The 23,251-nt window shown below is 39.9% G+C and overlaps 1 protein-coding gene across 2 annotated transcripts in view; it reads right to left on the bottom strand.

Moving 5' to 3' along the window:
* Nup205 (nucleoporin 205) overlaps positions 1–23,251 on the bottom strand; it is an 81,071-nt gene that overhangs the window by 5,022 nt on the left and 52,798 nt on the right. For both annotated transcript variants that reach the window (XM_042670105.1, XM_042670104.1), the window contains exons 28-39: positions 22,619–22,810; positions 21,658–21,925; positions 21,457–21,555; positions 18,336–18,484; positions 16,465–16,656; positions 14,923–15,044; positions 11,474–11,612; positions 9,033–9,159; positions 4,128–4,204; positions 2,367–2,495; positions 2,109–2,235; positions 1,072–1,238 (exon numbers count right to left, since the gene is read on the bottom strand). In XM_042670105.1, the coding sequence (XP_042526039.1) occupies positions 1,072–1,238; positions 2,109–2,235; positions 2,367–2,495; positions 4,128–4,204; positions 9,033–9,159; positions 11,474–11,612; positions 14,923–15,044; positions 16,465–16,656; positions 18,336–18,484; positions 21,457–21,555; positions 21,658–21,925; positions 22,619–22,810 (1,788 nt within the window). The remainder of the gene's footprint in view (positions 1–1,071; positions 1,239–2,108; positions 2,236–2,366; positions 2,496–4,127; positions 4,205–9,032; positions 9,160–11,473; positions 11,613–14,922; positions 15,045–16,464; positions 16,657–18,335; positions 18,485–21,456; positions 21,556–21,657; positions 21,926–22,618; positions 22,811–23,251) is intronic.

The raw sequence follows: 23,251 nt of genomic DNA, 5'->3' as shown, positions 1-23,251 counted from the left end.
CCAACTATGGATCATTTTTTTAATGACTAATGTCATTAATCTACAAATAAAATAGTCCAACAACCATTTACATAGTATATTAGGTAATCTAAACTGATTTAACCACACAGAAGGATGTGTTTAAGTTACATACAAATACTACCCCACTTCTACAAAGGACCACGGCATCCTTACATTTTGATACCCCAAGAAGTATTGGAATTAACAGCCTGAACACACCAACAGAAAGCTGTTCTGGCATTGCAAATCAACAACACTAAACAGAGAAAGAACTGCCGACTACAAGCCACATAGTTTCAGGGATTACCTGAACCTAGCCAGTAGCTCCTGCCTCACTCTTTCCTGCTACTTCTGTAGAAGTTCTTCAAGCCTTCTGTGCCTCCATTTCTTCAACATAAAAATGAGAATGGCTTAATAAATGTTCTCTGTGATTGCCACAAGAGTAGTAACGGCAGTAGGCCTTGACTACTCACAGGAATGATGTCGATTGTTCAGTCTGGTGTGAACTGAATGGTTCAACATTCAGGCTGCATAAAACACCAGAAGCTTTCATGCTGCCCAGGAAATGAACCAAACAAGAAATGCCTTACCACTCAGCTGTGCCACATGGAAAAGAAGGGAAGGTACCAAGGAAGAAAACTGTAACTCAGCATCCTTAGTTAGAGTAAATATAGAGGAATAATTATGGGTCACTGGGAGGTGGCAAGTCTATCGTTTGAGAAATTCACTCAATGGGAATCAAAGATGCTGGAGGCACAGAGAAAGTTATCTCTAAGTTCTACTGCAAAAAAACATCGGCAGTTTAAAGTTTGTCCACACAGATATTAGAGTAGAAACTACCCAAAACTTTTTACTCAAAGGCTAACTTCCTCTCTATCTCCTTGAACAGGAGTCACTTGATTATTTTTCAGTCATGAGTGTCTATTACAAGGATGGGATGAAGGTGATAAGACTTCCTTCAGCCACACTGAAAACCTCAGACTTACTCCCAAGTCTGAAACCTATACTCTGGCTCTTACTGGTAAAAGCAATGATTTCCCAAGTCCCCACAGCTCAGTGTGAGACTCATACCTCTTTTATCTCATCAGGTGGAAGTTGCTCTACATTCTGTAGCTTGTTGACACTGCGTCGGTGACTGTCATAATAAGTGAAGAAATCACTGGCACTCTGTTTCAGTAGGTAGACGATAATCCCCAAACCAGGCAGGCGCCAATATGGAACTACTGGAGCTTGGGTATCTAATAGATGATATAAAACAGTGTTCTATTTAGAAGAATTTCATATGAATTCCAAATGATCAATTTTTTTAATGTATGCTCCATAACTTAAGATCATGTAAATTATCATTAATGCCAACTCAAGACTATTTCACCACCACTGACCACTGGAAAAAAAAGTAGCTAGGTCCTAGTATAATCAGATACATTAAGCTTGAGACCTTGAGAGGGTAAAGAAATATAGTTGGTGGACATTAATAGAGCCTCTCTCTTTTACTTGGTTAAGACCTCTTTTACAACTTTAAGTTATATGCCTTTAGTTACCCTCCCCCATACATACACAAACCAAACACAAAATTTTGGGAGCTCCTGATCCCAAGCAAATAATTCCTACCTCCCCTAATGGCTCTGGTTTCAAAATTGACAATGTAAGTTATACTACCAAAGAGTCAATAAACTAAAATACAACTGGATATAAATTAAACAAGTCTCTTACTGCAACAGCTCCATCTGGCAAAACAAAGTGATTTGCCTTTTAGCTGGCCACCTTCCAACCAAAATACATTGACGAGTGGAATCTCTCCACAAAAGGAGAAGAATTAGACAGCAGTAAAAAAGGCAAGCTAGAGACAGTTTGTGCTGAAACTAGAACAGTTCCTTCTGATGACTGAGTGATATCTTGGAAGTACCATAGCAATTTCAAGTTCAATTTGGAGATAATCTTTAATGCCCAAAATGCATGAAAGTGGAGATTCAAGACATCCTTTAAAAAGTCATTTTGAAATGTGTTCATTACTAACTCATAAAGAAAAATTGTGTCTCTGTATCCAAGCTGTGTCATAACCATAGCAACTTTGTGTTCCTCAGACACAAGAAAAGAATCAGGCTCACCTTGCCGTGGTCCATCTCTGTTAATGGTCTCTGAAAGGCTAGGTGTGAAAAGACACACTGCATGCTGGGAGGTGGGGGAGCTCTGCAGCATAAGGGACTGGCAGTATTCCATTACATTGGCACAAATCTGCAGTGAAAGAGCGGCAGCAGCAACAAAAACATTAGCCCACTAATGCCCTAACATTATAGAAATACAGAGAAGGAAAACAAGGCTACAGAGCAGTTAGTAAAACTGCACACATCTCTGATCCTTCCTACCTGCTGCATGGCCAGTTCCATCTCATCCTTCTTGTTCACCCTATCACGATCCACATTGTCATCTTGAAATTTAAACTGCCGTAGTCTGTCAGCACCACCAAAGCGACTTAGCAGTCCTAAGCACTGGCGCTAAAAAGAAGGAAAGTTTGTTGATATCTAGCCAAATGTGTTGAAATTAGTGACCTGTCTTTCTTTTTTTTTTTTTTTGGTCCGGTCGTGGGGCCTGAACTCTGGGCCTGGGTGCTGTCCCTCAGCTCTTCAGCTCAAGGCTAGCACTCTACCACTTGAGCCACAGCGCCACTTCCGGCTTTTTTCTTTTTGCTTATATGGGGCTGAGGAATCGAACCCAGGGCCTCGAGCATGCAAGGCAAGCGCCCTACCACTGAGCCACCTTCCCAGCCCCAGTGACCTGTCTTTCTTGAGGATGATAAAGCCTCAGTGGAAAGTGGAATCACTCTTGAAAAGTTTTGGATTCTACTTCCCACTGAGCCAAGTAAGAAGCCCTGCTAGAAAAGAAGATGAATGTAGCTGGGCGCAGATGGCTCATGCCTGCCTGTAATCCTAGCTACTCAGGAGGCTGAGATCTGATGATCACAGTTCAAAGCCAGCCCAGGCAGGAAAGTCCTTGAGACTCTTATCTCCAATAAGCCACTCAAAAACTGGAAGTGGCCCTGTGGCTCAAGTGGTAGACAGCTAGCCTTAAGCTGAAGAGCTGAGGGACAGCACTCAAGCCCAAAGTTCAAGCCCCATAACTGACCAAATAAAAAAAAAAAGAATGCTACTTATTTTAGAAACAAATCCTCAAAAAAGCTTAAATGCTTGTCAAGGAATTTTATGCTTCATACAAAAAACAATGTAGTAACTTCAGAGGTACTTGTTAAATGAAACACCAGTCAATAAACAAATGAAAATTAAAATGAGGCCTTTTGACATGCTAACATCATCTTCAATTTCTTCTATGTTTTATACTGTTTTCATTAGAGAGGTCTTTCATTTTCTTAGTTTATTCCTAGGTATTTACTTTTGAAGCTGTGAATAGGATTGTTTTCCTGATTTATTTTTCAGTCTTTTTACTATTGATATACAGAAAAACTACTGATTTAATGTTGGTTTTGTATCCTGCTACTTTGTAATCATCAACCCCAGAGAAAACAAAACACTTCATAGAAAAGTAACAGTGGGGGCTGGGAAGGTGGCTCAGTGGTAGAGTGCTTGCCTTGCATGCATGAGGCCCTGGGTTCGATTCCTCAGCACCACATAAGCAAACAGAAAAAAGCTGGAAGTGGCACTGTGGCTCAAGTCGTAGAGCGCTAGCCTTGAGCTGAAGAGCTGAGGGACAGCGCCCAGGCCCAGAGTTCAGGCCCCATGACCAGACCCAAAAAAAAAAAAAAAAGAAAAGAAAAGTAACAGTGGCTTAATCATAAATTATGTTTATACAGACATAATAATGCAACACTAAATATTAATATAACCAAAATTATGACATAATTATACTGAGTTTTTGGAGGGATGAAATATACATATTGTATGGTAGAAGAAAAGGAGTAACGAGATAAAAATTCTCATCTTCCAAGGAAAGGCAAAATATGATTTCCAATGGGGAAAATCATGTAGTAATATAATTACTCAGAGATGGCAACAGCTAAAAGGAGTTGCCAAAACCTGGGGCACAGAGTTAGAAAGGGAGACTCACAGGACTGTTATATTTTTGTAACACATCCTAAAACTGGTACTTAAACACATTAAGAACTAACTGATTACCTGGAATCTTCCAATATGTCCTTGCAGCTCCATTAGAGATCCTTCGTTTACATCAACATCAAGTTCACATAATATACCTGCAAAGTGTGATGAAACATTTTAAAATCTAGCTTTACTGTATATTAAAAGGAAACTATAAACTAGAAAGGTAAGTTCTCTTATATTGTTTACTTGCATGAACAATGTTTTGAGAAATATGATTTTACAAAGACTATGCCTTTAGTATATTAGTAACACCACCAAGAACATGCGTGCATTTATATGAAAACTAAAATCTAAATGGGCAATTCCAAAACACATTTTTTATGTTTTCAAGAAAAATCCAATTTTACTTGTAACTATAAGGCTAAAACTTTCTAAACATAGTAATTAACTGATTTCTAATGACAGCTTTGGCCTACAAGATGGATGAAGTTCACCATACAAGGAAAGGGCCTACTTATGCCATAGATACTGAGTAATAGTGGTGGTTGAGGACAAGGGCAGGAAATCCTGTTGGAATGAGCGGCATGACTCAGCTCACAACTCTTATTCATCCTCAGAAGCAGCTGGAAGAAAGCAGATAAACTAACAAACCCTTATGGAAATCCTGCCATTCACAGAGAAACATATTGAGTTACATCTTAAAGAAATAAAGGGAAAACCCGTTAGGGCAACCACTATATACATACAACTATAGGACCTCAGTTGAGGCAAGAAGAGTGTCCTGCTTTGGTACCATTGTGGGACATGGGACTAGGCTGAAAACTTAAGACATACCACACGCTGAATGGAGAGAACTGACATTTCCTCAGAAGAAGCATCAGTCAAATACTTCAACAAGCACTACAATCAGCCACACTCGATACATGGGTCTCAGGCACCAAAGCACCCTCAGACAAGAAAAGTATTTGGTTACTAATATATGTCTGAGACAAGCAGAAACGGTCAGATAAGTTGACGTTAGCCGAAATGAACCCCAAGAGAAGGATTCAAATGTTTTTTTCTTTCTTGGGATTGTTTCTAACACATTTATAAGATGATTTCTTTGTTGCTTTGTATGTCCCTCCCCCCATGATATAACCCCTGTTTTCACTATATTTGATGTTGGTGTACTTTGTGGAGGGGAAGGGAAAAAACAAATCGTTTAAATAGGGAAACAGGTAGACCCATTGCAACAATGAGATGTACAAGACATTATGTCGAAAAACAAACTTTATAACTTTGGGGGGGGGGGGGTAGGAAAGGGGGAAGGGAGGGGAAGATAGGAAGGGATGGGAACGGAAAACAAAAGAGGAGGCAACAATCCTTAATAAGAAATGTACTCATTACCTTGCCCATGTAATTGTAACCCCTCTGTATGGTATTTTCACAATAAAAAAAGGAAGGAAGGAAGGAAGGAAGGAAGGAAGGAAGGAAGGAAGGAAGGAAGGAAGGAAGGAAGGAAGGAAGAGAATTTGGGACGGTGGCAGAAATCAGGGCACTGGAATTCTCCAGAGCAACATAAAAACGGAGATAGAAAACATCCCAGTTCAAAAGCCACATTGCCTAGGAAATGCTATACTACCAGTGTTATCTATGGGATTTAGGAGAAGTTAACCTCTCTGTGCCTCAGGCACCTCACCTGTAAAGTGTGCACATTATTAAGACTAAGACTACTGTGTCTTCAAATCAATTAACACATCAGTATTTAAAGCAGTGCCGTGAGGCTGGGGACAAAACTCAGTGCCTAGCATAGACAAACTCAGCACCACAAAGAGACAAATAACAAAGTACTTGATATATAACTGAAGGGATAAAACTCAGTGCCTAGCATATACAAACCCAGCACCACAAAGAGACAAATAACAAAGTACTTGATATATAACTGAAGGGCAATGAAAGCATTTAGACATTCATTCATTCATTTGTTTGATTTTTTTTGGTCAGTCATGGGGCTTGAACTCTGGGCTTGGGCACTGTCCCTTAGCTCTTCAGCTCAAAGGAAGTGCTGTACCACTTGAGCCATAGCACTACTTCTGGGTTTCTGGTGGTTTATTGGAGATAAGAGTCTCCTGGACGTTCCTGCCTGGGCTGGCTTTGAACTGTGATCATCAGATCTCAGCCTCCTTAGAAGCTAGGATTACAAGTGTGAGCCACAGGCGCCTGGCCTTTTTTGTTATTGTTGTTTAGTATACTGTCATATAATAAAAGAAAACAAAATGCAAAAACTACATGGCAACAAACACTAAAATACAACTTACAGGTTGGGGAATCAGTGGTAGGGCAGGGACCACAGGCTTAGAAAAGCCTTCCAGGACTTCTGAATAGGCCTTCTGAATAGACTTATCTGTTGTAATGGTCACAGAACAGCAGTAACAGACTATAACAAACAAGTCCCTGCCCAGGGTCTGCTTAGGACGGACACACACACACACACACAGGGTCTGCTTAGGACACACACACACACACACACACACACACACACACACACACACACACACACACACACACACACACACACACCCCTCTGTCTTCACACCCAAAAGTGACACACACACACACACACACACACACACACACACACACACACACACACACACACACACACACACACACACACACACACACACACACACACACACACACACACACACACACACACACACACACACACACACACACACACCCCTCTGTCTTCACACCCAAAAGTGAGGTGGTTATCCAAAAGTGAGGTGGTTATCCACCTAGTCTTGGGGATGAACTTGAAATGCTGCTGACATCACTGGCTCGATTCTGGACTGCTTGGGGAGGTAACCATCCTCCAGGGCACGATCAGTCTCCAGTCATGGCTGTTGCTCTAACAAGATTATCCACCCCTCGAAAGCATCAGAAAAGCAGCCAAGAAACCTTAGATGTTACCTTCATCCTTGTAGTCTAACCTCACTGAATGCTGTTTTTGGGGGGTTTATTTGGTCGGTCATGGGCCTGAACTCTGGTCCTGAGTGCTGTCCCTCAGCTCTTCAGCTCAAGTCTAGTGCTCAATCACTTGAGCCACAGCACCACTTCCAGCTTTTTCTGCTTATGTGGTACCAAGGAATTGAACCCAGGGCCTCATGCATGCAAGGCAAGCACTCTACCACTGAACCACCTTCCCAGCCCCCCCCCTTTTTTTTTTTGGTCGTGGGGCCTGAACTCTGGGTCTGGGTACTGTACCTCAGCTCTTCAGCTCAAGGCTAGCACTCTGCCACTTGAGTCACAGTGCCACGTCCGGCTTTTCCTGCTTATGTGGTGCTGAGAAATCAAACCCAGGACCTCATGAATGCAAGACAAGCACTCTACCACTGAGCCACCTTCCCAGCACCAAGGTTTTGATTCTTGTTTTCTGCTTTCTTCTTGGAAAAGGAATCTCATTTTCTTCCCATCCATGATGTTTTCCAAATGACGTGTTTGGTTCTTTTTCTTGCTTCAACTGCCTAGTGAAACCTGACTCCTTGCTTCTGGTGTTCTCCATGCTCAGCCAAGAAAATGGGATACAAAGTTCTCCTAGATATTCTGTTTTCTTCTGGTGTTGATACTGCCTTGCACTAGCTAGGCTGGCACTGAGCACATAAGCCATACCTCTAGTCCTGCTTTTTGCCAGTTATTTTGAAGAAAGAATCTAGCAAACTCTTCTGCCTGAACTGAAATAGCTAGGATTACAGGCATGAGCCACCAACACCCAACCAGACATTACTAAACATTACAGGATTTAGGAAATAGGTCTTATTCTTTGTATTTTTCACTAGAGAATTTAGGAAATATTTTTTCTTGAGAACATGCAACATAAATCAAAACCACTAAGAAAAACAACTAAACAAATCACTAAAGGACAACCAAAAGAAAAACTCATGTTATAAAATATTATCGTAACAACCTGAAAATGGAAGAGAATCATGTACCAGAACCCACCACTTAATCTTTCACATTTAAGAACTGATTCTTTTTTTTTTTTTTTGGCCAGTTACTGTTCCTCAGCTCAAGGCTAGCATTCTACCTCTTAAGCCACCGTGCCACTTCGAGCTTTATCTGCCTATGTGGTGCTAAGGAATCGAACCCAGGATCTCATGCATGCAAGGCAAGCACTCTACCACTCAGCCACCTTTCTAGCCATAAGGACTGATTCTATACTCATACATAGTAAGGAAATTATATTGGAAATAAAGTAACAGGAAGTCTTTATTGTAATCTTTTTTTCTTAGCCATAATGACCTTTTAAGAACTAGCATTTCTGAGCTCTTACAATGAAGTATTTCCCTACAATTCAGCAATTCCTTTCATATCTCTTCAATTTGTCTTGAAACTACTAAATTCATGTAATATTAAGTAATTGTTTTTCTAATAGCATATTCTCAAAAGTTACCTCTGCAGTGGATATGTTTCTCTCTCCATCATGACAAAAAATGTGCAATACTTGAAAAGCTATTTTTCAAATGTTAATATTTGATCGTTTCTAGGTAATGAGGTTTTTGAATGTCTTAATTATTTTCCTTGAAATTTTTTTTAACTTTCATAAGCAAATAATTTTGTGTGCCAGTCCTAGAGCTTGAATTAAAGGCCTGGGTGCTAACTTTGAGCTACTTTTGCTCAAGGACAGCATTCTATGACTTGAGGCACAGTCTTACTTCTGGCTTTTTTTGGGTAGTTTATTGGAAATCTTGCAAACTTCTCTGCTTCGGCTGGCTTCAAACCATAATCCTAAAACCTCAACCTCTTGAGTAACTAGGATTACCAGCATTCAGTTCACATAACATTATTTTTATAAATATAAACAAGATATAAAGGCAGTAGGCACAGCAGTACTAATTTCATATTAAGCCAAAGATAACTACAAAGTAACTAAAAACTTCATTCTATTGTTTATGTGCATTCTCTAAAGACGTATTAATTCCATTCAACACAACTTACCAGGAAGTGCAGCTTTACTTATAATGCCTGTCAGCAGAGCCAGTTCCTGCAAAGAGCCAGCACTCACATCCTGACAGCGGAGGATTGCTTGTATGGTATCAGAATGGGAAATGAGAAACTGCAACACCTGAGCCAAGGATCAGGACAAAGATGAAACAGAGGTCAGAATAGAAAACTGTATTATAAACAGATCAATTCATCTTTAAGTAATGTTGAAGCAAACAATTCAGTGTTATGAGGAAGAATAAGAAAACCAAGTGTTTCTTGTCTTGAATAGTTTACTTCAGAGAACTAAATAAAGGAACTAAAATTTGTAAGAAAGCTAAAGAGAACTATTTCAAGGTCTGTAAACTAATACATGCAGAGGCTTTTATAGAAAAATAGAAAAATATAACATAACTTGGAAATAATGACTAAAAATACCTATTTTATTTCTTTTAGTGTTAAAGTGAAATAAAAATTTTAAATGAGTGGAAAATGGCCAAGAAGTGCTCTTATAACATCTGACTAGTGTGACCTAGGGACAGCACACAAAATCTTTTGCCTCACTCTCCTTTTGATGTGGTAAGAACAAAGGAGTCATAAATGCTAACCTCTGAACTCTGGCCTTTCCTTTGGCATTCAGTAGCACACCACCATGGAGACAGGATTCTCCCAGAACTTTCACACAGAAACATCTCAACTAGTCTGCAGGCTCTACAGACTAACCCAAAGCAAGCTGAGCACCCGAGGAACTGTGTCCACCTTAATTTTTCCATAACACTCTCAGCCTCAGTCCATAATTGATGTATGTGGAGATCAGCAATCCAAACTTTTTGTTTTTTTTTTTTGTCAGTCGTGGGGCTTGAACTCTGGGCCTGGGCGCTGTCCCTCAGCTCTTCAGCTCTAGGCGAGCGCTCTACCACTTGAGCTACAGCACCACTTCCGGTTTTCTGGTGGGTTTATTGGAGATAGGAGTCTCACAGTCTCTCCTGCCCGGGCTGGCTTTGAACCGCGATCCTCAGATCTCAGCCTCCTGAGTAGCTAGGATTACAGGCATGAGCCACCAGCGCCCGGCAATCCAAACTCTTTTTAAAGATGTTTTGTACGTGATTCTGCTAGTCAATACAACACTGGTACCAGGGAACCAATATCTTGTGTCAATATCCCAGTTCTACTTTAAAAGTCTTAAAGAAAAACACTAGAAGTCTTTTCCAAAGAGTACTTATGTGTGAATGGGGTAAAATGTGTCACTTAGCCTATGATGGTGCCCAGTACCCAGTATTGCTGGGCACGAGTGGATCATACCTATAATTCTAGGTACTCAGGAGGCTGAGATATGAGGATCAAGGTTTGAAGCCAGCCTAGACTGAAAAATAAGTGAGACTATTATCTCTAACTACTGAAAAAGCTGGAAGTGGAGCTATGTAGAGCTACCCTTGAGCTAAAAGCTTAGAGATAGCGCCCAGGCCCTGAGTTCAAATCCCAGTAAAGAAGGAAAGTAAGAAGGGAGGGATATCGAAAAGGGAGGGAAGTAAGTAAGCAAGGAGGGAGGGAGGAAAGAAAACAGGGAGGAAAGAAACAGCAGCAGCAGCAGCCCTGGTAAGATAGGTCTGAGTCTAATGGCAGGGAAAGTTAACAGGACACAGTTCCTGAGGGCATCACAGTCTAACAAAGCAATTGAACAAAAACACTAGATTCATGCAGTCCAAGTTGGCCTCAAAAGTATGAATCTCTTGTGTTACTCCCAAGTTATAGGATTTTAGGAGTATGCCACCACGCTCATTGTTTTCTTTTCCAGAGGCACACATTTTGATTGCTTGCTTTCTATGTCAGGATTCTATTAATTCATACATATGTTTCATTTTATGTTTCATTCATATAAGAACACAAAAATAAGCATGTAGTTCACAGTAAAGGGTAAGGGCCTATCTCTGCTAAAAACAGTAGGATTACAATGAATTCATTTAAATTTTCTATTCACAAGACTCCTGCATTTCTAGGAGGATTTTGCATTACATGGTTTATTTTTGCTGAATTTATCTTTCACTTAAAATTTATTAGAAGTAGGGCTGGGACGTTGGCTCAGTGGTAGAGTGCTTGCCTCATATGCATGAGGCCCTGGGTTCGATTCCTCAGTACCACATAAGAGAAAAAAGCTGGAAGTGGCGCTGTGGCTCAAGTGGTAGGGTGCTAGCTTTGAGCTGAAGAGCTGAGGGACAGCGCCCAGGCCCAGAGTTCAGGCCCCACAACCAATAACAACAACAAAAATTTATTAGAAGTAGAAACTTAATTACATTTTTTAATCTTTAAGTAGTTATTCAAAGGGGTTACCATTCAAGAAGTCAGTTTATGAATACAATGAATGTTAATTGATGTCACTCCTTTCATTATTCTCCTTCATCCCTCCCAAACCAACCTCTCCATCATTACATGGTTTCTAAGCAAAAGATTTATCTTACCTGCCCTGCTGCCTGCAAGTGCTGGGCCATACTGGATGTAAGAATGACCTGGCACAGCTGGAGAGCTGGAAGCAGAATCTGACGGTAGCGATCCACAGGTGTAGGGATGAACATTGGGGGATCTCTCACGCCAAACACGCTTCATTAATTTCAACCAGAGAGAACAACATTACAAAATAAAAGTATGTTCTTAGCATCCCCTTACCATTTATGTGGCACATGAATCATAGACAGCTTACTAAGATGCAAACACATTAATGGGTACTCTGCATTCTAATATACATTGAAGGTTCAAAGAAATCCGTACCTTTTCTGAACCCATAGCTTAGTAAAAACAGGGGTATTTGAATTTGGAAAAATTCAAATTTTGAACTAGGGCTTTGTGTATTTTAGACAGTTGCTCTACAGCTAGATATATCTCTATTCCTACTAGCTCTATCTAGTTAGATTTCCTAGGCTGGCTTTGTACTATATTCTATTTTTTTTTTTTTTTTTTTGGTCGGCCGTGGGGCTTGAACTCTGGGCCTGGGCGCTGTCCCTTAGCTCTTCAGCTCAAGGCGAGCACTCTACCACTTGAGCTACAGCGCCACTTCCAGCTTTCTGGTGGTTTATTGGAGATAGGAGTCTCACGGTCTCTCCTGCCCAGGCTGGCTTTGAACCACGATCCTCAGATCTCAGCCTCCGGAGTAGCTAGGATTACAGGCGTGAGCCACCAGCGCCCGGCTGTACTATATTCTAATCAATCTCTACCTCCCAAGTAGCTAGGATTATAGTCATGGAGCCACTAGTGCCTAGGTTAATGATAGAGACTGTAAGAAATACATAACACAAAGCTACTTTCTGCCTAGCGCATTAGTGGCTTATGCCTGTAATCCTAGCTACTCAGGAGGCTGAAATATGAGGATCACGGTTCAAAGCCAGCCGGGGCAAGAAAGTCTGTGAGACTCCTATTTCCAATAAGCCACTAAAAAACAGTAAGTGGAGCTGTGGCTCAAGTGATAGAGTGCTAGCCTTGAATTTCTTTCTCTTATACCCAAGCTAAAAACAACTCTAAACTAGTCCATTATAGAAAATAAAGTGAGGTTCATATAAAATCAGCCTTTAAGATTAGGTTTTAGCTGCCCAGGTACTGGTAGCTCACACCTATAATCCTAACTACTCAGGAGGCTAGATCTGAGGATCACGGTTCGAAGCCAGCCCAAGTCCCCATGAGACTCTTATCTCCAATTAACCACTCAAAAACCAGAAGTGGTGTTGTGATTCAAGTGGTAGAGCACTAGCCTTGAGCACAGAGAGGATCAGGGATATTGCCCAGGCCCTGAGTTCAAGCCCCACAACCACCACCCCCCCAAAAAAAGATTAAGCTTTTATACTACTATATTAATAAACTCTTCAATGTAAATAGTTATAGTTAAATTTTTAGACAAAAGCAAATGGCTGCCTATTGAGAGGAAACAGAAGCAGAATATAAAAAGAAATACCACATGTTGAAATGAACTACTTAACTTGTGGATGAGGATGGGAGGGAAAAACTGGGAAAGCAAAGGAGGGGTTGTCACTATCCAGAAAGAAATGTATTCTTTACCTGACTCATGTAACTGTAACCCCTTTGTACAACACCTTTATAAAAACAATTTTTTTTTTTTTGTCAGTTGTGGGGCCTGAACTCTGGTACCTGAGTACTTTCCCTCAGCTCTTCAGCTCAAGGCTAGCACCTACCACTTGAGCCACAGCCCCACTTCTGGCTTTTTCTGCTTATGTGGTGCTGAGGAATTGAACCCTGGGCCTCATGCATGTGAGGCAAGCACTCTACCACTGAGCCACCTTTCCAGCCCCAATTTTAAAAATTTAATTAAAAAAATTGCAAAGAAAGGCTTTGCAGAGACAAGTGATGATACACCATGAACGTATTTATGTTAGTGAAAACAGTACCTTTCATCTTTTTTTTTTTTTTTTTTTTGGTCGTGGGGCTTGAACTCTGGGCTTGGGCGCTATCCCTTAGCTCTTCAGCTCAAGGCGAACACTCTACCGCTTGAGCCACAGCACCACTTCCGGTTTTCTAGTGGTTTATTGGAGATAAGAACCTCATGGAGCAGCTGGGAAGGTGGCTCAGTGGTAGAGCACTTGCCTTGCATGCATGAGGCCCAGGGTTCAATTCCTCAGCACCACATAAGCAGAAAAAGCCAGAAGTGGGGCTGTGGCTCAAGTGGTAGAGTGCTAGCCTTGAGCTGAAGAGCTGAGGGAAAGCACTCAGGTACCAGAGTTCAGGCCCCACGACCAGACAAAAAAAAAAAGAACCTCATGGACTTTTCCTGCCCGGGCTGGCTTTGACCCGTGATCCTCAGATCTCAGCTTCCTGAGTAGCTAGGATTACAGGCGTGAGCCACTGGCGCCTGCTTAGTAACTTTTATCTTTTAAACCTTAGTAAGCAATGTCAAAAATAATTTTCCTCCTCCTAAAATAATATAGTCATGTAGTTAAGCTTGGGGAAAGTCAAACATTTAACTTGTCAATGAATCCTCTCTAAATAATTGCTAAACCTACTACCAAGTCATTTATTAGGAGGGAATGTTGTAGAACACATAATGCTGTAGTCATGTAGACAAAAAAATAAATTCTAGGGCTGGGAAGGTGGCTCAGTGGTAGAGCGCTTGCCTTGCATGCATAAGGACCTGGGTTTGATTCCTCAGCACCACACAAGCAGAAAAAAAAAGCCAGAAGTGGCGCTATGGCTCAAGTGGTAGAGCACTAGCCTTGAGGTGAAGAGCTGAGGGACAGCACTCAGGCCCAGAGTTCAGGCCCCGCGACTGGACCCAAAAATAAATAAATAAATTTAATAGAATTCTCCATTCAAATTGAACTAAGAATATGCTGAAAAGCTTGAAGCTTGAAAATAATTTTATTTGAAGTTAGAACCTAAGCAACAGGCAAAATATTAAAATGAGAAAAATACACATAAACTCAAAAAATCTACTCAAACCATGAAAAGGAAATCTACAACAAATGATCATTTTTTCTGTTTTTTACGATAGGGCCACACTGGGTAGACTCACAATGATGTTCTGCCTGCCTTGGCCCCCAAGCGTTGGGATTACAGGTTTGAGCGACCACACATAGCAACAAGCCATACTTTTACCATAATACTTTCAAGTATTTATAGTTATATAGTATTACATATGGTTATAGTATTATAGGCCTTTTTAAGGCCTCTGTAAAATATGTATTTCTATGGAACTATAAAATTAGAAGTCTTACCAGATAACTACTTATTACTATTTACCCTCATCAGCAACTTGTATTTATTAGCAAGTGATAGCACATATAAACAACCACCCCCTAAAAAAAATGACAGAGCTATAAACCAGTAGCCAAATTATATTTGGGTTTTTTTTCACCTTCATGAACCCTTTACTGGGCATTTAACCAAACTAATCTATATGGATACTTACCCATGTGGGTCTGTTTCTGGCCGCATGTCATAGACTTGGCATTGTGCTAGTCTCACAATCACCCCAGATCTTAGTAGCTCTAAAGAGCCCTGCTGTATCTTAGCCACTCTTGTGAGAAAGGCCTACAGAGTTATGGAAGGAAAACTGTCACTACAGAAGTCATATCCCAAGGGCCTCATGTAAAAATGACAACTTTCACAGCATATTGCCCACCTTTGGTCACCAATGAAGAAAAGTTCTGAGCTAGCTACACATACACTTCCCTCCTCAAAAGATATTCATGAGGACTCAGTAATACATGCCTACACATGGTGCCTTCAATGAATTAATATCCAGTTAAAACTCTAGTTTCTGTCTTCACCATTTGCCCTTACAGAGACAGGGTCGTGTCTCTCTTGTTCATAGCTTGTATCTCTAGTACCTTGATCTCTATTTGGTACATGGCATTTACTAAATACATGAAAAAAAAATGAACAAAGACAGAAACAAGAATTCGAGAACAATCTAAGATTTCAGTGCTTCCATCAATTGTGACATTTAAGTTTAGTAGGAAACAAACAAACAGATTTGAAGGGAAAAAAATAATAAAGTGTTTAAAAGCCTATGTTCAAAACTACAAGGAAAATAGGGGGAAGTGAAGGAATGGGTAACCTGTCCAAGAAGCACTATACTCATTACCTGATTTAGGGAATTATAACTCCTTTGTATAATTCCTTACTAATAACAATTTATTAAAAAAACAAACAAACAACAAAGTATAGCTAGGCGCCATGGCTCACGCCTATAATCCTAACTACTCAGGAGGTTGAAATCTGATGATCACGGTTCAAAGCCAGCCCAGGCAGGAAATTCAGTGAGATTCATATCGCCAATAAACTACTCAAAAAAAGCCAGAATTGGTGCTGTATCTCAAGTAATAGAGTGCTCATCTTGAGCAAAGGAAGCTCAGGGACAGCGCTCAGATCCAGAGTTCAGGCCCCAAGACCAGCAAAAACAAAAACAAAATATATAGAACGCCAGATACCAGTGGCTCACATCTATTATCCTAGCTACTCAGAAGATCTGAGGATCACGGTTTGAAGCCAGACTGGCAAGAAAGTCTGTGAGATAACTACCAAACAAGTCAGAAGTGAAAATGTGGCTCAAATGGTAGAGACCTAGCCTAAGCAAAAGAGCTTAGGGACAGGACAGTGCTCAGACCCTGAATTCAAGCCCCAGAATCAGAAAAAAAAAGTAGAAACAGCAAAATGGAATTTTCATTAGTCAAAACTATAGTACTAACCTGATGGTTCTCTCCTCACTTCTTGGAACACTACCAGGGAGAAAGCAGTCCCTTATCCAATGAACCCTCCACTCAGGATCACTCAGGACACCTTTCACACACTCATAAAATACATTCCTCAAACAGATTAAAACTCCTTTAAAATGATCACAGCTGATATAACAGATACTCAAAACACGCACATTAGTTTTCCTTAATACACTTACAGACCCCAAAGGAAATAAGCTGATGCTATTACATCACATTCCATGTAGTCTTACCATTTTGGATTCATAAGTATAAAGGGCCTTTAAAAGAGGAGGCTGTGGAGTGAGTAAGCTCTGTAAATTACGATCATCTTCTACCAAGCTGTCCACGAGGACCTTCAGATAGCCACTGTTACTGAGATATAAAAGCCACTGTTGCTGCTTATCCACAGAGACAATCCGATCAAGAAGAGCCAGGGCCAGCATCTAAATATAAAAAAAACAAATTAATCCAGTTCCAAACATGCTGATGACTATCAAAATCAACCACAGTCATTGCCTTTTATCTGGAGATCTTCAGATCTTTTCTAACAAGGAAAATGGTTGCTTCTCATAGAATTTCCTTAATTATTTGAGAAGTTTAAAACTGTAAATATTCAGAATCTTGATTTGTTAATAAAATTAAAACTTTTCAGGGTAAAGTTGTACTTTAGTAACAAAACTAACACATTAAAATAATGACACTAAGTATATTTTAGCTGAACTCAGACATTACTTGTTAAAAGAGAAAAGGACTTGTTTTTTTTCTAAACAAAACAAAAAAAAGCCGTTATTTCTGAAATATTATGTGATAACCTACCAGGAATTAGCAGGTTACATATGAAATCCTAGTCAGGAGGCTGAGATCTGAAGATCAAGGTTGAAAGCCACCTCAAACAAAAAAGTCTGTGAGATTCTACTCCAATTAACCAGCTGGACTGGAGGTGTGGCTCAAGTAGACCAAAGGCCATGAGCAGAAAAGTCACATGAAAGCTCAAGACTCTTGAATTTCAGCCCCAATCTGGCTTAAAAAGAAAAGAAAGAAAAAGAAAAGGCCTGGAGATGGTGGTTCACACCTGTAATCCTAGCTGCTCAGAAGGTTGAGATCTGAAGATTGTGGTTCAAAGTCAACCCAGGCAGGAAAGTTCATAAAATGCTTATCTCAATTAGCCACCAAAAAAACCAGAAGTGGAGTTGTGGCTCAAGTGGTAGAATGCTAGCCTTGAGCAAAAAGAGGTCAGTGACAGTACCCAGGCCCTGAATTCAAAGGGAAAAAAAAAAAAGAAATACATAATCTAATAAATATAATTAAAGCATTTAGTCTATCTTTTCCCAGTGTTTATTCTATGCATAAAAATGTTTTAGAAAGCTTAACATAGGGCTGAGAAGGTGGCTCAGTGGTAGAGCACTTGCCTTGCATGCCTGAGACCCTGGGTTCGATTCCTCAGCACCACATAAGCAAAAAAGAAAAAAGCCGGAAGTGGCGCTGTGGCTCAAGTGGTAGAGTGCTAGCCTTGAGCTGAAGAGCTGAGGGACAGTGCCTAGGCCCAGAGTTCAGGCCCCACGACCGGACACCAAAAAAAAAAAAAAAGCTTAACATAATTGAGAGATTGCTAGTTTGTATTTTAATCCTACTTCTTAAAATTGTTTTTAAAAAACATGATTTTATCAGTATGCCAAGACACTTTAAAGAAACATAAATGCAAGTTCCCCTATACAAACCACTAGGGCAAAGAAAAATATATTCAGTGTAAAAGTAATTCATCCAGCAGTCTGTTAACTAAAGATAGTTTTTTAAGGAGAATACTGTTCTTTCTACAACTGTTGTTTTAACAGCAATCTCAAATTATAGAAAAGAAAATCCTCGTATACAAGTAATTAAAGCTAACAAAAACATGTGACCAAAAAATTAACAAATTCTCAGGATAAATTCTGAGTTAATTAAAACTCCAAACGGAATTAAACAAAATAGGAAGGAACAAAATAACACAAGTGTATAATTAAAGCAAATAAACAAATTCACTATAAAATAGTATGGAAAATCATTCTCAGCATACACTTTGAACCCTGATCCCATTTATACCGTCATAAAGACAGAATAATTATTCATAAGAAAACTATCTTACCCTTCCAATCTCGTGCCCATCACAAGCATCTCGACAGACCACTTCCATGAGAGCAGCCCCATAACTCTCAATTATAGCTATGTTTTCTCGCTGTAATTTACTAAAAACATCTTCAGGGGCTGTCAGTCTTTCCCACATGGTTTTCTTAGCTAAAAGGGTTAAAACAGAAAAAGCAATAAACCGTAGCTTAATGCTGGAGCCATGGCTCAAGAGGAAGAGCACTAAAAAACTTTATTCAGGAAAGAAGAAGGGAGGGGTAGGGGAAAGGGAACAAGAAAAGAGAGGGGGGAGGGAGAGAAGAAGGGAAGGAGGGAAGAAAGAAGGACAGGCAGGCAATCCTTTGATTGCTGAAACAGAATTGGTTTAGTAACTGAGTAGATTATATCTAAGTAACATAAACATCCTTTCAATTATTATATTTAACGAAGAGCCACTAACCAGAGACCAAGTGAACTTTAATAGCCCGTATACATTATGCATGTACTTTAAATTAACAACAGTTTCAGGAAATGGACAAGGTATTGTTTAAGAAATTTAAATTAACTGTGCACTATATTCATCCTGTTAAATTATCTGCTTCTATCTTTTATTAAGAGCTTTGAGAATTTAACTAGTAAAGATCAGGTATATCAGGTACTCGAGTACAACGTAAAGAAAATCTTCTCCCCCAAAAATCCATTTTAATCTGAAATACTTATTAAAACTAGAGCTGGATAGGCTGGAAATGTGGCTTAGCGGCAGAGTGCTTGCCTAGCATGCATAAAGCCCTGGGTTCAATTCCTCAAGCACAACATAAACAGAAAAGGCTGGAAGTGGCTCTGTGGCTCAAGTGGTAGAGTGCTCTCCAAAAGAAAGCATAAGGGACAATGCTCATGCCCTGAATTCAAGCCAGAGGATTGGGTGCTAGTGGTTCACACACTACTCAAGAGGCTGAAATATGAGGGTCTAGGTTTGAAGCCAGTATAGGCAGGAAAGTCCATGAGACTCTTACCTCCAATTGACAAGTAAAAAGCCAGAAGTGGAGCTATGGCTCAAGTGTCTTGAACACAAAACCTAAGTTACAGCTCTCAGGTCCTGAGTTCAAGCCCCAGCTCTGACATCAAAAAAAAACACATCAACTATAAAGGCAATTTAAATGTACAATGATACTAGTATGATAATGTATTTCAGTAAGACTCTTGTAAACCAAATAATGTGATGTCCTAGAATGGATGGATGGATAAATTATTATTTTTACTCGCTTAGAGTATGTGTACAATATTCTGCTTGGTAATGATTTTGCTAATTTGATTAAAAAGATACCAAAAAGAAAAAGAAAGAAAAAAAAAGAAAGAAAGAGGGAAAGAAAGAAAGAAAGAGGGAAAGAAAGAAAGAAAGAAAGAAAGAAAGAAAGAAAGAAAGAAAGAAAGAAAGAAAGAAAGAGAGAAAGAAAGAAAGAAAGAAAGAAAGAAAGAAAGAAAGAAAGAAAGAAAGAAAGAAAGAGGGAAAGAAAGAAAGAAAGAAAGAAAGAGGGAAAGAAAGAGGGAAAGAAAAAGAAAGAGAAAGAGAAAGTGAAAAACCCAGAACTTGGGTGTGTGTGTGTTTTTTACTCAAGACTAGCACTTTACCACTTGAGCCACAGCTCTACTTCCAGCTTTTTGTTGGTTAACTAAAGATACGAGTCTCATGGACTTTGCTGCCCATCTGGCTTCATACCATGATCCTCCTGAGTAGCTAGGATTACTGATATAGCTCCCAGTAACACTAGGTATTATTTATTTTTAAGAGGATTGTTTTTGGTTAAAAATTCCCTTGAACTAGTTGGCTATTTTTACTAACCTTAAATATATTCAGAGACAATAAGTGGGCAATATACTTGTATAAATCTACCATTTGTCTATTATTAATTTATAAGGAACTACACTGTAATAGATAATTACAGTAAGACTAAAATGAGATAAAGTAGATTTTTAAACACAGTGGTTTTCAAAAATAACAAACTCTAAAGAAGGACACATTGTCTATTATCAGAAGTGCCTTCTGCCAAGTTCTTAATAAATAACAAAATATCTGACAGAGAACCATACACACAGATCTGTTAAACAGTTTGAAACTTTTTTCATGCCTGACAATCAAAGGTTCCACAATTTTATTCTAAATTAAAATGCTAATTGCACTTGAGACAGCAGCCTTTGAAATTGTTCATTGTTGCTTTTTGAGACAAAGCCTCACTAGATAGCCCAGGCTAGCCCTGAATTCTAGGGTCTACTGCAGAAAGAACTATCTGCCTCTGGAGTGCTATGATTAATAACACCTTGCTAAAAGCATCAAGTACACATGTACTCTTGAGGTGCTCAATGGAGCTGGAGGTAAATGAAACAAAATATATAGCTAAACTATTTAAGGGTTTCTTTTTCTTATAGTACTCACTCGTCTTTGTAATTCTTAAATACTAAACAGGTAACTTCGTCTTTATAGAGCACACTGGTGATTATATGAAGGCTCAATGATTATAACTGGGTTTAGCCAAAAGATGAAAATTATTTTTTCTGTATTGGTATTTGAACTCAGGACCTAGCAAGGACTCTTACCACTTAAACTGTGCCTCCAGCTTTTGTTTGCTTTAAGTTTTTCTTCCCCCTGCTTACAGGGTCTAACTTTTGACTAGGGCCAGCCTCACGTGGTGATCCCCCTACCTATACCACCCAAATAGCTGAGATGACCGTAGTGCACTATCATGCTAGGCTCATTTGTTGAGATAAGTCTCACTAAGATTTTTCTCCGATCCTAAGGCTGTCCTCAAACTACGATCCCCCACAAGTAGCTAGGATTACAAGTGTAAGCCACTGTGTCCAACCAGATTTTTCTTGTGCATGTGCTAGTCTTGGGCTTAAACTCAGGGCCTAGCTGTTGTCCCTAGACTTCTTTCCTCAAGGTTAGCACTCTACCACTTGAGCCACAGCTCCATTTTTGACATTTTTTATTTTTTATTGAAGGTAAGAGTCTCATGGGCTTTCCTGCCCAGGCTGGCTTTGAACTGCAATTTTCAGATCTCAGCTTCCTAAGTATGCCCAGCCTGGTTTTAATTTTTAATGTAACCATCTGTAAAAACCAAGTAAGTTAGGAATCATTGTATTCTTACCAGCTTCTAAGGTATCTGGTTCGTCTGGTCTCTGAGCAATCTGTAAGTAATAAAGCAGAGAGCCATACAGGTGAGTTCTCACACGTTGGAATCCACCACCTGTAGAAAGCACAAAAATGTAGTCAATTAAAAGTCTTTGTTGAAGGCAAGTTAAAACAATGACAAAGCTGTAATTTATACGTATTTGGGTTGGGGGCATACCTGTCTTCAAAATGAAGTCTAAAAGTTTCTTCAATATGATGTGAAGTGAAGAATCTCCAATTGAAGCAAACCCCATGAGGGGACCCTCAGTTGGTAGAGGTGAGGCGAAGGAGCCATCAAGCATAAAGGCATACTGGGTGTCTCTGGGGCCTGAGCCCAGAGGCTGCTTCTGCTCTGTGCGCACAGCCTGGCTGAGGTGGGCGGTCAGAGTGAATACGGCACCCGCAACCACGGGCATCAGTTCCTGAGCTGCTTCATCATCCAGAATCTGCCGGTCCAGAGCAAGTCACAGTGAGGATCCCACTTTGAGCAATGGGTTTTAGAAGCATTTAGTTTCTGCACTATCACAACAATAAGAATATAATGGAAGTATTCAAAAGAAAAAAGCTGGGGCTGGGAAGGTCGCTTAGTGGTAGAGCGCTTGCCTTGCATGCCAGAGGCCCTGGGTTCGATTCCTCAGCACCACATAAGCAAAAAGAAAAAAGCCGGAAGTGGCGCTGTGGCTCAAGTGGTAGAGTGCTAGCCTTGAGCTGAAGAGCTGAGGGACAGTGCCCAGGCCCAGAGTTCAGGCCCCACGACCGGACCCAAAAAAAAAAAAAGAAAAAAGAAAAAAGCTAACCTGTAGAGAAAAACTGAAATGTGCTAAGTAGCTAGCGTTTAAACCTGAAGGGATTCTTAGCAAAATTCCATAGGTTTGTGTTGGGAAATTCACATAAATAGTCTCAACACCAGAGTCCCATTCAGCATATCTGGGTGGACCTGTGCATTTTTGCAAAGTTCCCTAAATAATTCTGTTACCCATACTCTAGCTGAGTGCCCTACTGCACAGAATTAATCGTTTCTCACAGGATTGGTATTGTACTGGAAAAATATATACACATACATTAGGGTAGCAAATATTTGTTTAAATGGTACATATTGATCTGTTCAGCACCACAAAGCAACTTAGAAAATGTCTCACCTTATCATGCACATCTTGTAAAATATCACGAATAATGAGCTGTCGATCTTCTGACTGAATGAGGTCCTGAGGACAAGCTGTCAGTATTATTTCCACCAACTGCCTCCACGACTCCAACACATGCCGCTTAGCATGAAGACATTGAAGCAATTTGTTTCTTCCCACCACATACTGAAGTATAGTGCTGATTTCCTAACGTCATCAAAAGTCAAACATACAATTAACACACACTGGCAAAGAAGGTCTGTATCAACAGGTTACTATTTTTAACGTCAGTTATCTAAAAAAATATATACTTGAAAATCTGTAACACGTTTGTCAGGCCACAGATATCTTCTGATTTTATTTTGGTAACCAGGGATGAGAAAATGAACATATTAGAGAAGGAGGGGTTAGAAGGTACTCATGTAGGTTGCATGCTTATCTATAAAGCGGGGACAATAACAGTAAATATGAAAATGCACTCTGTAGCCTTATCTTTTTTCTTCTTGCAATGCCATCACTCTAGAACACTAGAATTGCAAGTTCAAGAGCACATTTTCCTGACATATCTGTTTCTTCGCTATTATTTGGCCAACTGTTTCCAATTCTATGACTTCTACCCATAACTACCCACTTGTGATGACAAATGAC

This window comes from Dipodomys spectabilis, unplaced genomic scaffold, assembly GCF_019054845.1.
Source record: "Dipodomys spectabilis isolate Male_0828 unplaced genomic scaffold, ASM1905484v1 ptg000519l, whole genome shotgun sequence".
NCBI lineage: Eukaryota > Metazoa > Chordata > Mammalia > Rodentia > Heteromyidae > Dipodomys > Dipodomys spectabilis.
The sequence above is the reverse complement of the archived record's forward strand: the minus strand, read 5'-3'. Positions and strand labels throughout refer to the sequence as shown.